The sequence below is a fragment of the Sinohyriopsis cumingii genome, chromosome 18 (assembly GCF_028554795.1).
Source record: "Sinohyriopsis cumingii isolate HCF-2022 chromosome 18, ASM2855479v2, whole genome shotgun sequence".
Classification (NCBI taxonomy): domain Eukaryota; kingdom Metazoa; phylum Mollusca; class Bivalvia; order Unionida; family Unionidae; genus Sinohyriopsis; species Sinohyriopsis cumingii.
The window spans coordinates 100237709-100253978 of record NC_142978.1 but is presented as its reverse complement, the minus strand read 5'-3'; the positions used below and the strand labels follow the sequence as shown (position 1 = coordinate 100253978).

The 16270-nt window shown below is 37.0% G+C and overlaps 1 protein-coding gene across 1 annotated transcript in view; it reads right to left on the bottom strand.

Moving 5' to 3' along the window:
* The window catches only part of LOC149777587 (uncharacterized), a 47065-nt gene extending 31037 nt beyond the window's left edge, over positions 1-16028 (bottom strand). The window contains exon 1 of the mRNA XM_089942217.1: positions 14275-16028. Within this exon, the coding sequence (XP_089798343.1) occupies positions 14275-14306 (32 nt within the window). The 5' untranslated portion in view covers positions 14307-16028. The remainder of the gene's footprint in view (positions 1-14274) is intronic.
* Between the last annotated feature and the right edge of the window lie 242 nt (positions 16029-16270).

Sequence of the window (16270 nt, the reverse complement as noted above, 5' to 3'; positions counted from 1 at the left end):
TCTTTGGTAATCCGTTGACTGCTGACGTGAAACTCTCTGATATCAAGGCGAGCATTGACACAATTAAGAAAATACAAACAGGTGTCATAAGTGGAATTCCTGATATCGTTAAAAAAATTAATCTTATTAAAATTCCTCACCAACAGATCACCAGTAACGCATACACAGCGTCATCGCGATTCTCGACATGGTCACAGCAAAATAATACTATCAAACACACAGCGCAAATCACTGGTGTGTACAGATTGTCTGTGTTCAGCGCTACAAAATTTAGCATATACATTACATATCCCTGGCGTCATTCAACCGATAAGTTTTCTGGAGTTCTGTCTATTGTGTTAAATAGCGGAGACGAAGATACAGTTATACCGGAAGTAGCTCATAAGAAATTAACCGCAATATCTTACTGGTGGTGTCTGGAATTTGTTGCTGAAACTCCTCAATTGGTTACTGCGTAAAATATAATGAGCATTTCAATCGACGTTCAAAAATTTAGATATGATCAAGTACGTGATTGGCAAATAACGTTGAAAACCATCGTTGACAAATATACAAAGAAAGTAAAAAATATCGAAGACGTGTAGTAGCCATCGATGTCATTGTACACTCGGTATCTACACTTGTTGCTGGCACCGGTGTAGTATTATCAGCGCTAACACCAGTGACAGCAGCTGCAGCTGTGACAATATGTGTTTCATCATCAATAACCATCGCTGTGTTTTCAATATTATCGCGAGAAAAATATCCACGTGCATGAGTATAAAATTGCATGATTATGCTGTGCGATTATACATGGCAACAACAGCGTATTCTAAATTATCGTCGCTGATATCATCAGGCCTTGACGATACGACGATATCAGATTCTGAATTTGATATAATAGTTAAGACATACAATGAAAATTAATTGATTTAGAAAACCGCCATTTGGAAAATGGAAATTTAAATAAGGACAGAACTTCTTCAGCAGATAGTCGCAAATACAAGTCCGCTGAAAACAACGATGATATCAGTAAGCTCAACCAACCCTGAATTCAGTATTAATTTTCCAACTGCGATTCCAGTAAACGAAATCCCATGTGCAGTCGTGATTATACTACAGTTGGCCAAATGTCAGGTAAAGATCATTCGGTGGTGTACAATCGAATAATTCGTTGGTATTTGCAAATAAAAATAAACCAGATGATACACCCGACTCGGTAGTTGTTGGAATACCCACAGGAAGTTATCAAATTGAACAAATCATTGATGAATTTCAGCGCAGAATAAAATCTATTACCGGGAAAGAATCCAAGATGGTCATAACAGTACACGAACCAACGCTGTTCTCCGCAATTGAAATAAATTCTCCGGATTACGCAGTTGATATCTATCAGTCAACGATTAGATCAGTGTTAGGATGGCCTGAAGTTGTTCCTCCACCCACCGCCGTACCACCCGAACGAACACGGGCTGAGTTTACATCGGATAAACACTCGTACCATGGAATTACTCCGAGTTTTATATATATGTGAACATCCAACTTGGAACGTAAAAACCCGAAGATGGAATAAACGAGACGCATTTAGGATTGGACGGGATGGTAAACGCTTTTGGGTTTCACGCAGCGATATAGAAGAATCGGGAGGTTACCTTTACGAGGAACGCGTTGAGCCAGCTTTCGACCATATGAACCGTGACCATAAACAACCACAAGAAAAATTACATCAGCGTTTCAGCGAGTATCTTTTCAATGTGACGTCTACGAAAGATGAAATCATCACACAAATAGAAACTCTGAATCAGATCACTGATTATATTGAATATTATCACAACAGAATTATGAATTTAGTTATTGAAGCATCAAGTGAACTTAGAGGATCTTTTCTCGATGAACATAAAATAACAGAAACAGATCTTCTGACATTTAAATATCCTGGATATATAACCCCATCCGAGTTTTAAAAAAATCCGTCAACGACATCATTGATGAATATTTCCCTAAAATACTCGCTGAACGGAGAAAGATAACACCGCAGCAGGATAACATTCTCCGATACAACAATGGACAACACAGACAAGGCCGTCATATCTCGCCGGAAATTGTAAATATAACCTCAGCGATCGCGGTCAATCTTGTATGTGACGTAATTGATGGCAGCTATGAGATAAACACAGAAATATCAAATCAGGCACAACAAGGATATATTTTTTATACTTTCGACCGGCAGGTTCCACACATATATTTGATTATGCAAGAAGCGATTAATCCGGTCTATCTATTATGTCATAATCCGCTATTATCAGACTCAATTTCAAACTAACTGACCAGAGCAATGATTTGCTTGACCTTCGTGGAGAAGTTCTGAGTCTGAATCTATATGTAAAATCTTACTGATTTTTAATCTTAAAAATCTACGTTTTTCCAGGTATTTTAATCGTAGAGTGTTGTCTCCCCTTAATAAAATCAAGGGAATAGTACATTCCTGAAAAATACCACTGACGCGTTATAGAGATCAGGCACATTATAAACAGTTTTAAAAAAATTATCCCCGTCCTTGTCCTTGATAAAATCATTGGGTGGATATATTTTTTTTTACTGACAAATCAACTAAAATCAGTGGGAGAAAGACTAAATTCTGACATACCTTCACTTTCATTTCCACGAATGATTCTAACTTCATTTTCATTACTACTGACAGTTTCTGATATAATTTTTCTTAATTGTTTTATGCGAGTATTGTCTTTTCTGCCTCAAATTCACGAGACAGTTCTGATCAAATTTTTTCTATTGCGAGAGAGAGAGGGACGAATTCCCTGACTTCATTTTCTTTTACTGTAGCCAACGATTGAACATAGCCCCTTGAATTCGCTTTACAAATTTGTATTCTGATGTTAGTGTGTATCAACCTTCATATTTACGTTCTTTTAATATTTCAAAGTCAGAAATAATTTTTTTCAGGATTTAGTTCATCAGATATATTCATGCCGTCTTTTTTAATGTTTTAATAGCAGAAATAATATCATTGATATTTTCATAGTTCATTATATAGCATATAATATATCTTTAAATTATATTTATCAACCGGGGGCTCCAAGTGGCCGAGTGGTTTACAGCGCTCACCGTTCCGGATCACTGCCATCTCACCTCTGTCTGCGTGGGTTCGAGTCCAAGGCTCGGCTAGCGTGGGTACGTGGGAAAGCCTGCCAGTAGCTTCTCGTGGGTCGGTGGTTCTTCCCTGGGTTTTCCAGGGTTCTTCAACAACCAGTTATACTGGCCGCCATGTATAGCCTATCTTGTGCTGAAAAATGGCGTTAAGCCCTAGAACAACAAGAACAACAACAATTTATCAACCATGTGATATAATACAGTTGTGTAAACGCAACCTCTAGATTACTGAAGAAAATTGTTTCTATCAATTATAACGTAGATATTTAAATTGTACGATCGCGACTGCTACAATGACTAAAACAATAATCAGTAACAAACGAAATAACTGCTTAATTAATCTACCGGAGAAAACTTAGTCTGGCGGAGTTATCTCTGTAGATTTTTATCAAGGATGTTGTCGGTATCGAACACTAATGGAACATAGTAAAATGAAATCCTTTTATCATTCTTCTGCGAAAACGTAGATTTTTGTATTTTATCTGCAACGTATTGCACCGCGCGCGTGTTAATATCGAAATACTTGCCAGCTGCATAAACTGACTGAAATATTATTTCTTCGCCGGTCTCAAAATTTTCAGCTTTAACTGCCTTCCTTGTAACTGTTCTGCATTTTCCAGTATCACCACGTGCAGAATTCTCGCGCTGTGTAATAGCTTGAAGGTTATCCAGGGAGTTATTGAGATTTATCCGTCAGTATGATCGATCACAAGACCGTCTTTGATCACCCCGTGAAAAGTCTCGTACACAAACCTGTGATTGTAATACCTCTTTCCTTCAGTGTTGAATCTAAAATAACCGGTATTATCAACAGTGCCAACTGGATTTTTCAGCTGACAGTTTCTGATTACACCTTCACGAGATGCGACATTATTCTTGATGATAGGTTGTCGGACAAATTCTTTTTCCTCCATTTTATATATAATATTATTTGTCTAAATTATAATTTGTCTTTACAAATCTAGCTATATAATCTTCAGGGTTTTTTATAACTTTATGAAGAGCAGAGTCCTTGACAGAGTCAGAGTTGTTATTTTGTTTATCAAATACCGCTTTATTTCTCTATATCTTTTACCACCACATTGCACACACAGCTGTGTTTTCCTTCTAACTCCAACACCACACCGCAAACACTGTTTTGGACCAAGACTTCCTCGACGCAAGCTTTGCAAATGCTTTCCGCAGAATTCATTTACGCAAGATTTGTTACAAAGAGTTGAAGACCCTATCATCAACCACTTACATTGATTTCTTATTTGACTCATTGTATAGATAATATTTTTTATTTAAATACTTGTCTAAAATATAATAGGGAAGAATTTGAGAAATTATCCACAATCGAGCCCTGGAAAACTTCGTTTCCTGAATCCAGACTCGATCTTGACAGAACAACCCCTGACTTTCGGAGGCGAGCTCTGGTTGAACCGACCAATAATCTGATTAATAATTTTCGGAATGCTAAAAAAGAATTTCGTGATGATGGGGCATCTCACGTGTGGTCGACATACAAAATTATACGCAATGACAAAGTCATCGACAAAGGTGTCGACGAAGTCATTGTTGCTACAATGAATGATGAGCGAGAGGAAAATATTCTTGATTATCTCAACGATCAAAGATATTTTTCAGAATAAAGTTTACTGTGCTAGCGGAAACAGATTCCGCTGAATGGATTATCCGTGACAAACGTGATCCTGTTTTTCATAATGGAAAAACCGTTGTGCAAAGTAAAAATTCCAAGGCAGGAATGCTGACTGGAATTGAGAGACCATATTACGCTCGAGCGTATCCTACGACCGCGGTTATTTATGGAATTTATCAGCTAAATGATAACCCTAACATTAATGATCTTGCGCCAAGGAGATTTTCAAAGCTGAATTGTGTAGCCGAAAGAGTAATCGAACATTTTACAAACGCGATGCGTGGAAATGGGTTAACGGATCTACGACGTGAAAAAATAAACAAATGGCCCGAATCGGTCAAGGATACAGGAGCTACAATAAATGATGTCGCCGAGTTAGGAAGCAAATTAAAATTCCCAATAATTATAACAACGATTTCCAAAGAGATTTTATGCGAATCAAAGAATAAGTCGAAGGGAGCTCCAATTGAAATTATTGATCATAATGCACACGCCTGGACTAACGCAGTAACAATATTTCAACGAGAGAGAACCGTAAGATTTTACCCCCCCCCCCAGAGAACTCTGGGAGGGGAAATATGTCTGATTTTATTCACGAAATAAGCAAAAACGATTCTGTATCATTATGGCTATTTAAGAGTTCCGATGATAAAAAAATATGATAAATTTGTACGACCTAACGACGAAATATATCGTAAAGAATCTCTCCACGAAGAACTGAAAAATCTTGCACAGAAATCTTCAACAGAGAATACTGAACAATTGTTGAATAATTGTTTTACAGTTCCATCTGTTGCAGCTCAATTTGCAAGAGAGAAAAATTCGTGGAAGCCAAAGCGATTTTAATTTCTTGAAGACGTACAGCATAGCTGCTGTGGATACGGACACGGTGGATTGTGGAATACCGAATATGACCGCAACGACGTTATCTCGGTTGATATGATCACGTGTTATCCTGGAAGTTTTCTTGGTTACGGAGAGTGTTTTGGATATATTAAAAGATTTGGACACCCCACACACGAGATAACAAGAATATCGATAAATGGACCCCTACCTGATTTTACTCTGACCGGATTCGCTCGCATTGTATCATTCGAGTTTGCTAAAGGTCTTCATCCGATCTGTTATGTTTGGTTTGGTAGACACTTTTCAGAAAAACTTTGGGCACCAATTGTTTTATTACGATATATGCTCGATGTAGCAATGTTGATATCGTTGATTGTAGGTGAAGCAATTATATCATACCGTCCTCAGACCGAAGTTTAGTTACCACCACCTGATGATGATAAAACCGCAAAGGATCTCGGTAGAAGAATAATCGGTAAATTTACTCAAGGCTGGGCATATGATCATAAACGACATCATGCACGATTAATCATGGATGGTGTTGAATATGATTTTATAATTGTTGATGCAACAACGAGAGATATATTTGTAAGTCGAAAAAACGCCTACTTGTATAACGGAACACCATTAGGTACAATTGTTGGTTATATTGATGGCGAGTCACCTCAGTTTACTCATTTAAGATCCTCAATGCTTGCTTATGTTTCTATAACTTTAATATCGATGATAAATAGATTTCCTACCACTGCATTCAGAGTTGCAACGGATTCATTCTATATCGAAAACAATATACAGAATTAGTGACTCAATTTACAGTTCATGATGCATCGTGGGGTGAATGGAGAATAAAACAAGAAATGTTATATAATTATTCTGAATCCGCAGATGTTGTGATTAAAGACATTTATTGCAATAAGAATCAGATATCAGAATTATCGTCTGTGGCATCTGTGTATGATCCAGTGTCCAGACACAAGACGGTCTATCTAAACGGACCAGGAGTTCTGGTAAAACATCTCGAGTGATTGAATTATTTCGAAAGAATTCAGATGATATGGTTGTTTTAACACCTGCACACAGACTCGCAAGAGACATGAAACAACGAGGAGTGCAATCATATACTTATCATAGCTTTTTTCGATACAAGGGTGACATATGGACTCCTGATCGAATGGGAGAGAAATATATTCCAAAGATCATCATTTGGGATGAGATATGTACAGTGTCGCTAGATACATTAAAAATATTTCTCGATTGGCTATTATTACAAAAATACAGCTATGATAATGTGCGGAGATTATGGTCAACCACCGCCGTTTGTTGGGTTATCTCCGCACAGGTGGCTAATGAATTTTGTAGATTATTACGAGGAGATAACTGATGATCATAGATCTCTTGATGTAGAATTAAGTGAGTTTAAGAAATTAATCAGACTACAACCGAATAAAATTCAATGTGAAATAATTTCAGAAACGTATTTGAACGACTTTCTGCAAGTGTGGAGACCAAATGATTTAATAGTGGCAAGTAGAAAGATAGTTCGTGATACACTTCAACAGCGGTTATTTCAGTTGCATAAAGAAAAATTTCAGATCTACGTGTACCATGGTGTTATAGACCAGCTGATACACTACAAAATATCGACCTTGATATACCAGGACAGACTGAGAAACAGATTCTCGTATTAAATGATGTTGTCGCATTTAATGTCAGTGTTGTTGAGGATGCGCTGAGCTCGGATAAGACTACATGGACACTGGGATACGCAATGACAATTCTTTCATCTCAGGGGTTAACCATCTCTGATACGCGAGTTTGGATTGTCGATGATAGTGTCGAATGGTCAAACTTAGTTTATCTCGCAGTGTCTCGAGTCAGAAGAATATCTCAGCTGCGGAGAAATATCATAGACACTACAGAAACCATCAATGATGTCCTCGATGACAGTGATATCGTAAGAAAAAAATTAGCTGGTTATAAACAAAGTGACCAACAACAGAAAAGCAAATTTGATCTAGATGTTGAATTTGTCATAGGGCTAAAACAACAGCATAATAATCATTGTGCGAGCTGTAATTGTATAATGTTGTGGCGATATTCAAATAATGATCCAAGACAATTTACCGTGGATAGAAAAGATAGTAGTCTTGGTCATACACGTGAAAATGTGATGCGATGGTAATAGTGTGTCTTCAGGAATTACTTGTAATTGTTCACGTGTAAACCCACGTTGAGGAGCAGTTGAATCTAATCTGTGGAGTGCAGGTCTACCCGCAGATCATACCACGCTGGAAATTTTATGTGTCGTAATACTCCAGATAGGATCATTTGCTCTTTTTTTTACCACCTTCAAGTTCACCGGGTTCATAAAAATATTTTACAGTCACATTTCCTAATACTGGTTGTTTTGAAAAATCACATCATTGTTTTGGTATATATTATGTTGTGATTGCGCTAATAGGTTTCATGGCAGTTGTTCGAGTAATTTCATTATTTAATGCAGCTATCACACTTGGTAATCTTGCAACCCATTCGCGAGATTACGTATCCTGAATTATTTCCTTCGCATATTGATATCCCAATAACCGCTCAGCAAGTGCTCGATTAAATCGTTCAACAATTGCCTGATCGCGATGAATTGCAGTATGTCCTCGTCGTATTTTGACGTTATGTTGCTTCATCAACGATGATATTGCGCCCTGAAATTCTTTGCCAGGATCAACTTGTAGCAGCTGTGGCCATCGTGGACCACCACGTCGATAAATTCGTTCAAACGCAGAAGCTACTTCAGTTGCTGTTTAGTTAATAGCGGCTCTGCTTCTTATTATCTACTTGCAACATCAACGGCAGTTAACGCATATTTGTACATTAATCGACGTCTTCCAATTTTGATAGTATCGTGTGGTAGAAATAAAATATCAGCCTGATGAACTTCATTAGGGACGCTAACATCAAAATGTGCGTACTGAATTGTTTTAGGCGGTGGTAAATAAATTTGCCATATTGCCTGTCGTGCTAACCATTTTTCAGCAGTAGAACGTTCGACACCTGCTGCTTCAGCGAGTTCACTAATCGCCGCTCTACCCCTCCAGTATCCTCTTGGGCTATAATACATCGACTCCATTATAATAATATTCGGTTGATTAATTACCAGCTCCCAATATAAGCTTACTTTTCATCTAAGATTTCACCAACCATTAGCTAATGATTCTTTGAATGATTTTTTTAAAATGGAATTTAATGCATGAATTAATTTTATATCTGCAATATGTCTATCTTGTAGGTTTTTACTTTTTTAAGCTACATCATGAGCGTGACACGCTTTATCAGTAGCGTTTACTGGAACTCACCAGGTTTTGGCTGATCTTGGTTATCAAGCCTGATATCAAGTTGAGTACCAGGACAACATTAATTATATCCTGGAAGATGTTTGTCTCCTGGATATTTCGCCCATGGAGTTCCTGGTAGTTTTGCTAACTGAGCGGCAACATCACCTCCTCTTTTTTTATATATTGTTTGGATTAGAAATAAATTTAAATTTCTTTGTACCACATTGTTCACACTTGCCTGTAACTGCTGATCAGTTATTTTTTCTTGTAATAGTTGTTAGTCCACTTGTGGGAGTACGCGTCCTGCGTTTTACATAATATAAAGCAATATTATTTATTATATTTCTACAACATAGATGTAATTGATTTCTCAGTGACACGAAAGCAGGAGCCGGTCAGGCATCATCCAGAGCTACCAAATTATCTCCGAATGATCGTATTAGGTCCATCTGGAAGTGGTAAAACGCAACTTTTACTTAATATGAAAATGAGATGGATCAAATATGACAAGTTGTATCTAGTAGCTCCGTCTGTAGATGATCAGCGATGTTACGATGTACTTAAAGACTTTAATGAAAATGCGAAGTTGTTGGATGAAAATGGTGATGATGTTATTGAATTTAAGCTGATATTAATGAAGCGCCATATGTAGATGATATTGATGGATTTATCAATAATTTAGTTGTATACGACGATGTAATGCTGGATAAGCAATCAAATCCTGCTAGAATATTTTCACGCGGTAGACATACAAACACAGATGTAATTTATGTTACTCAGCGATATACACAAATACCAAAAGTGATCAGAGATAACTGCAATATTTTAGCTGTATTTAATGGTGTTGATACACATACTCTACGAAGAATTCATCAGACTTGGTGCAGCGGAGATATGGACATAATTAAGTTGAGAAATTTATTTAGTCAGGCTCAGTTATCCCCGCATGGATTTATAACAATAAACTTACATGATCCGCGGTCGAGATACCGAGTCGGTCTTGATAAATTTTTTGGATAGTAGCAGCAACTAGGGTGTTTTATCGGCACCCCATCACCGCCGCGATCGGTTTTTGAGATTTTTATTTTTTTGGTTGCGATTTTCAGGAAGGCTTATTTTTGCGATTCGAGAGTGAGTCAATTAGAGTTTTTGCGATTTTCAGAGGAAGTTTTTTTTGCGATTTGACAGATAAGTCAATTAGAGGCTGTTCACCCTTTCTGCTGCTCGTAATCTCCCTGTGTTGTATTCTGCTATACGTATAGCGGAATGAAACTCAGGAAGCATATGAAGCACGGAATCAGACTACCACATGCACACTCCAGTGCATATATCGAAAAATGCTGCCATAAGAACTGACCCGGCATTAGTTTGGTTCTCTGTTCGTGCGCTCAATGACCTTTACTACGCCATACTAATACCACTCATAATAAATATCTGCTGCATGCTAGTACAACAGACAGCAGTCGTCAAAATAACACATACTATTGCATGATTACATGGCTAACACGCGGCCGCAGAAAGAACAGCATGTGCTCACCGAAACCCCGACAAGCAGACTTAGGTGCGAAATACGATATCGACTATACAACTATCATAACTCATAAGGCAGCGCAATTGTATTGTATCGCCGGTACATGAATGAGATGCAAATAACTACAATGAGTGTATCAGTTATGAACAAAATATCAACTTCAAAGAGTTGCTTAAAATAAAACGTTAACGTGTACATGCATCTACTGAAAATGCTTCTACTAAAAATATACTGATAAAAGAAAAGAAGTGAAAAGAGAATTAAATTGATGAAACAGATTCATGTCCACAGCTATTTATAATTAATGATGTAGGAAATACGATGCCTTTAGAAACGTGTTTGAAGCCAAGCTTTAAAATGTTTTAAACATACATAATGACGCAAACAAAAATTAATTTTGTTGTTATACTTGAAAACAAATCTGACTAGCATACCTCGTACGTTTGTATGTATGTATGCAAAGGTGAACAAAGGCACGCAAAGAACAGCACGAGAAACATAAGCATACAGACATTAAAAAGCAATTTAAATGGAATGATAGCAGTGTCTGCTTGTCATGTTTATTGTCTTTGTACCACTTTGTGTATCTTTATATGCCTTTGTGAGTGTTTGTCTTCTCGTGTCCATGTCTATTTTTGTGTGTCTTTGCATGTCTTGGTGTATCTTTCTGTCTTTGTATTTGGGGTTGGGGTGCATAAAAACTTCCATTGACTTCTTTGGTCAAGTGGATAATATTCGTGTGCTTTGTTTTACTATAGGTATCAGAAAATATGTACCTTTTGACCTCACTTGTGTATTTTATTTTTTTATGATTTTTTATACTAGGTCGCTGATTGCGACATTAAATTTTTTCATAAAAACTGGCCCCTGCCCCCTTAGTGGGGCCACATCAAAAGTGCTAAAGACAGTCCAGTTTTGTCGGGCACACCATTTTATTTACACTGTACGCGTCCGGTTCACGGTTGTATTATTATTATTATTATTAATATATACCTTTCTTCATTAAGGTGAGAAAAACAGAAAATGCTATTTTATTTCAGGGGGGAAGAAATACTCACATTACCCGCTTAAAATAAAAGCAATCCAGCAAGAGGAAAACTGTTACTTGACCAAAGGGGACGCGACTGAAATCCTGAACGAAACATGCAGTCAGTTAAACAAAATGATTTATCTATTCATTCACAATTATAATCGGACGATATCTCGCCTGCTTCGTCTGTATAATACATAATTCAAGACCTTGGCATAGCCAGCTTAGCAGAAAATGAAGGTCATTATAACCATCTTTAGTCCCTAATGGGTGTTAACGTAAGTGATAGATGTGACTGAACACATGAAATTGAATGACCATACAAGTATAACCGATCATGAACGGCGTTTGGGGGTGGCAAGTGGGGCGACCGCCCCAGGCCCAGCTCTTGAGGGGGGCCCCGCGCTTCAGGCCTTAGGTCGTCCTTATGAGTTTGTCAAGCTATATTCTCCGCCAAATCGCGAAAGCTGATCTAGTCTAGACCTAATCAGTGTTTGCAGTAGCATACCAATCGAGATACCGATACTCTGGCCCCGTGCGGTCATGGTCGGCCCTAGACCCCGCGTACTCCTAACGCCGCCTCTGTAGCCAATGAATAGTGTCTGACGTACGTTGCCAAAACAGTTTTGATCACTGGATATTTCAAACTACAGTAAGAGAGAGAGAGAGAGACAGACAGACAGACAGATTTTATGCCACATTCCGCAGTTCCAATTACAAAAAAAAAAAAATGAGACTTGCTTTATAAACTGCTCTAGTAGCTGCAGATTAAAACTGCAGAATACATTAATGTGCATTGACACGATTTCATCCCATCGACGACAGAGGTAAATTGCATATCGAAGTCTACTTACTACTTGCGCCCCTGACGAGACATTGAGGTGTCACGTGATCACATTGCGCGTAACCATACTCTACTTTTAAACAGGGAATCACGCATATCTAAGCTTGACCTTTAAACTCGATTATCTGTATTCTTGCACTTCAACATTGTTAATATGAAGATGTTGGACGTTTTTTATCAGATGGAGAAAAGCTAATTCAAAATAAAATCACGAAAATGTATTAAACATCTGTTGTAATGACCCTAAAAGGTGCTGTGACGTATTTATGAAGGCGATGAAGTATAAAATCCAAGAAGGATGTCCATGCAGCAAATAAGATCAATCTAACTGATGCAAATTACTGACAACTGTTTTTTAGGGGATGCGTTCGACTTTAAAATTGATGCTTTCGTCAATTCCGCCCCCTCCGCTCTTCACTACCACGAATGCACAGGAGGCAAAAAGTACCATGATATCATCAATAAAAATATATTATTTTCCTAGACACTGCTGGTTTAACTTCATTAGAAGTCGGTACAACTTACTCTTATGTTAAATAATTTTGCCTTACACAAAAGTGCAAAAAGAAATCCAACATTGTCGGACACGCCAATCTTTTTCATGGAACCCGCAGGGTACACCATTCTGTTATTATGGTTAAACTTTCTTTATCACGGTAAGAAAGACAGTCCAACAAAGAGTTACTCTTTTACTGCAGGAACTAAAAAGTCCCAAAAATACCCATACGTCAAATCCCAATATGCCCATATGTCATGTCAAATCCCAAAATACCCATATGTCAAATCTCCAAATACCCATATGTCAAATCCCAAAATACCCATATGTCAAATCCCAAAATGCCCATTATGTCAAATCCCAAAATGCCCATATGTCAAATCCCCAAATACCCATATTTCAAATCCCAAAATGCTCATATGTCAAATCCCAAATTGCCCATATGTCAAATCCCAAAATGCCCATATGTCAAATCCCAAAATGCCCATATGTCAAATACCCATATGTCAAATCCCAAAATGCCCATATGTCAAATCCCAAAATGACCATATGTCAAATCCCAAAATACCCATATGTCAAATCCCAAAATACCCATATGTCAAATTTCAAAATTGCCGTGTGTCACAACCCAAAATACCCATATGTCAAAACCCAAAATACCCAAATGTCAAAAGCCGATCTAATAACAGGACGCTCAGGCGTCCTCTAAACATCCTTTATCTTTGCAAGAAAAGCTCTTGAGTACATGTTGAATTCTGATCCTTTGGTTTGAAGTGTAATATGATTCTCGTCATTTATTACCAACCTTCGTTGCCTAATTAAGTTGTTAACCTGAGTTCTAAGAGCTTCAGTTCCTTCCCCAAATATGTGTTGATAGAGTATTCTGTTTGAATTTCCAGGTATATGATCTCTTATTATATACAAACAAATGATATCTTGTAATTAAACTTCGACTGGGAGTTTACGTTTACTTGTTTTCAGGGTTGATTCCCTGTATGTGCTGCAACACATATATACAAACAAAAGCCAGCTATGCGATATAAAGTGCGGCATAGCACGTCTAAGTTATCTCCGCCCATTTAGTATTTAAAAAACTGTTAACGAGAGAGAGAAAGAGCATCCAACTATCGAACTGCGATATGTTATAAACGTTATTTGCAAACGAGCTACCTGTGCAAACACTAAACGTTAACATTATTTTTGTGGTCAGTATCCGCAGTAAATGTAACCTGGTTTTTTTTAGGCAATAGTTGAGAGAGAGAGAGAGAGAGAGAGAGATTCCATAGTTGTATACAAAAGAATAAAAATATAATATGTGTCTTCTGATACCAAACTTACTTTTTGCAGTGGATGTTTACTATAAAGTTTATTAATAATTTTTTTTTATTAAAAAAAAGGCATTTACTTACCAAACTATGATATCCTTTGGTAATCCTTGCATTTACTTGCAAAACTATGGTCAAGATGTTGTGATGCTGATGTGTGAGATCTCCCACTCCTCATAGGTGTTTGGTTATCGTTATCCAGGAGACGATCGACCAACGTGTTATTTCCCAGATCGAGTAAAGAATAAAATAAATTATGAAATGAAAGGATTGAATAACAGAGATCTGAGCAGAGATAATGAGTATTACAACACGATGTAAAATATAACAATTTAATCAATTACATAAACAAAATGAAATAGAACATGACATTTGTAGGATTCCCTTTCACTTAGAAACAGAGTTACCAAAATTATAGGAAATTCAATTAGCTGTTATGTTATACTGATAGAACAAATTTCATCATGTATGCGAGTAAACAGATCGAACTCAAATTACCAACATGTCCGCATCACCTGGTGCTTCCGGACTTTTCCAAATCCCTGTTGGCGATAGGTGGGCGTTGCCGTATTTCTTCGCCATATATCTTTCACAACCTAATACACACTCACAGCCCTATTAATGTGAATTTATGTATTTTGTAGGGGCTACCGCTTCCTGATTGGAAATAAGACAGAATTAAATAACTATTTCTGTCCCGCTGTACCAATACATTACCAGCTGCACTATGCCTATCGGCACACTCTACTAATGCGTACACAACTAAATCCGAATTTATTCATATAATACATGAGTCATATAATATTTGAGACAAAATGCATGCACAATTAGCTTTTGAACTCAAGGAAAAATTGATATACGAATACAAATTTACATCAATGAACATGAAGTGCATGTAACTGAGACTAACCTTGTGCTTTATTCGAGACTCACACCTTTTTATGAAGTCGAATCTCCTGTTTCGCGTCCATCATTTTCTTACATGCGCCCCTTAGACAAGTCAACGAGAAAATTGCCTTTCTATTAGTTCTCGTAGCTAACTTCCGCCTTGCCTCAAAAACTTTGATTAATTCCGCGAAAGGAATTTCTTAAAAACCTGTATTCCGCTATGAACACACCCTACATCGTGTTGCTTAGCCAGTCAGGATTATTCTTTACCTGCCAAACATTATATCACTCCCATTGAAGTCAGAATAATTCTCTCTGGTCCGCCTGTTGCGACTCTATGGTCACAAATTAGGTAACAGGAAAGAAAAGCAAAGCAAATTTTGTTTGTAAAACTTAATAAATAATTTAATTATCAAATTTATGAAAGAAAATGTGGGAGAAACTTACATTATTATGAAGTGAATCCAAACTAGCCGATGTAGAGGTCTATAAAAATCCTAAATGAATGAAAAATTCCTTATAAATTTCAAAACAGGACATGTACTGGTCCTTCAAGAATCGTGACGTTGACAAAATAAAACATGATGTAAGTTGGAATAATTTGTTAACACTTCCAGAATAAATAATGAGCATTTTCCATTTCCACTGAACAGTCCAAACAAATATTTTTCAACGCAATAATATCTAAGTTCACTAAAAACAGGTCTGCAAACTATCAACAGGAATATGAGAAGTGCGAATTTTAAAATCGGAATGAAATTGATTGCTTAATTCCCGCTTTATTTACACCACATATTGCGAATGTATATCTCAATAGTCCCCACGTGACAGAATACACTAGTCATTTTGCATCAATTTGACCTATTTATGTGACCTATCCCAACCGATGGGTAGTTACAGAATTATTCTAGAAACGTCAAAACCCCATCAGCCACTAAGAAATTAAATCGAAAGCGCCATTTCAATATTATTATTAATAATTGTCAACACATACATAAACAGCTATTTATAGATCATATACAATATGATGATCTTAACAGATTTAAGTCATGTAGGCAAAATGAAATATATTCTGTACACATTACAGCCATGAATACAAATTATAAAATTGAAATAAAAATCATATACCAGGAGTTACAAAACCGTACATATACATAGCACCTCCCCTCTTAAGGAAAAGAAAGATTTATGC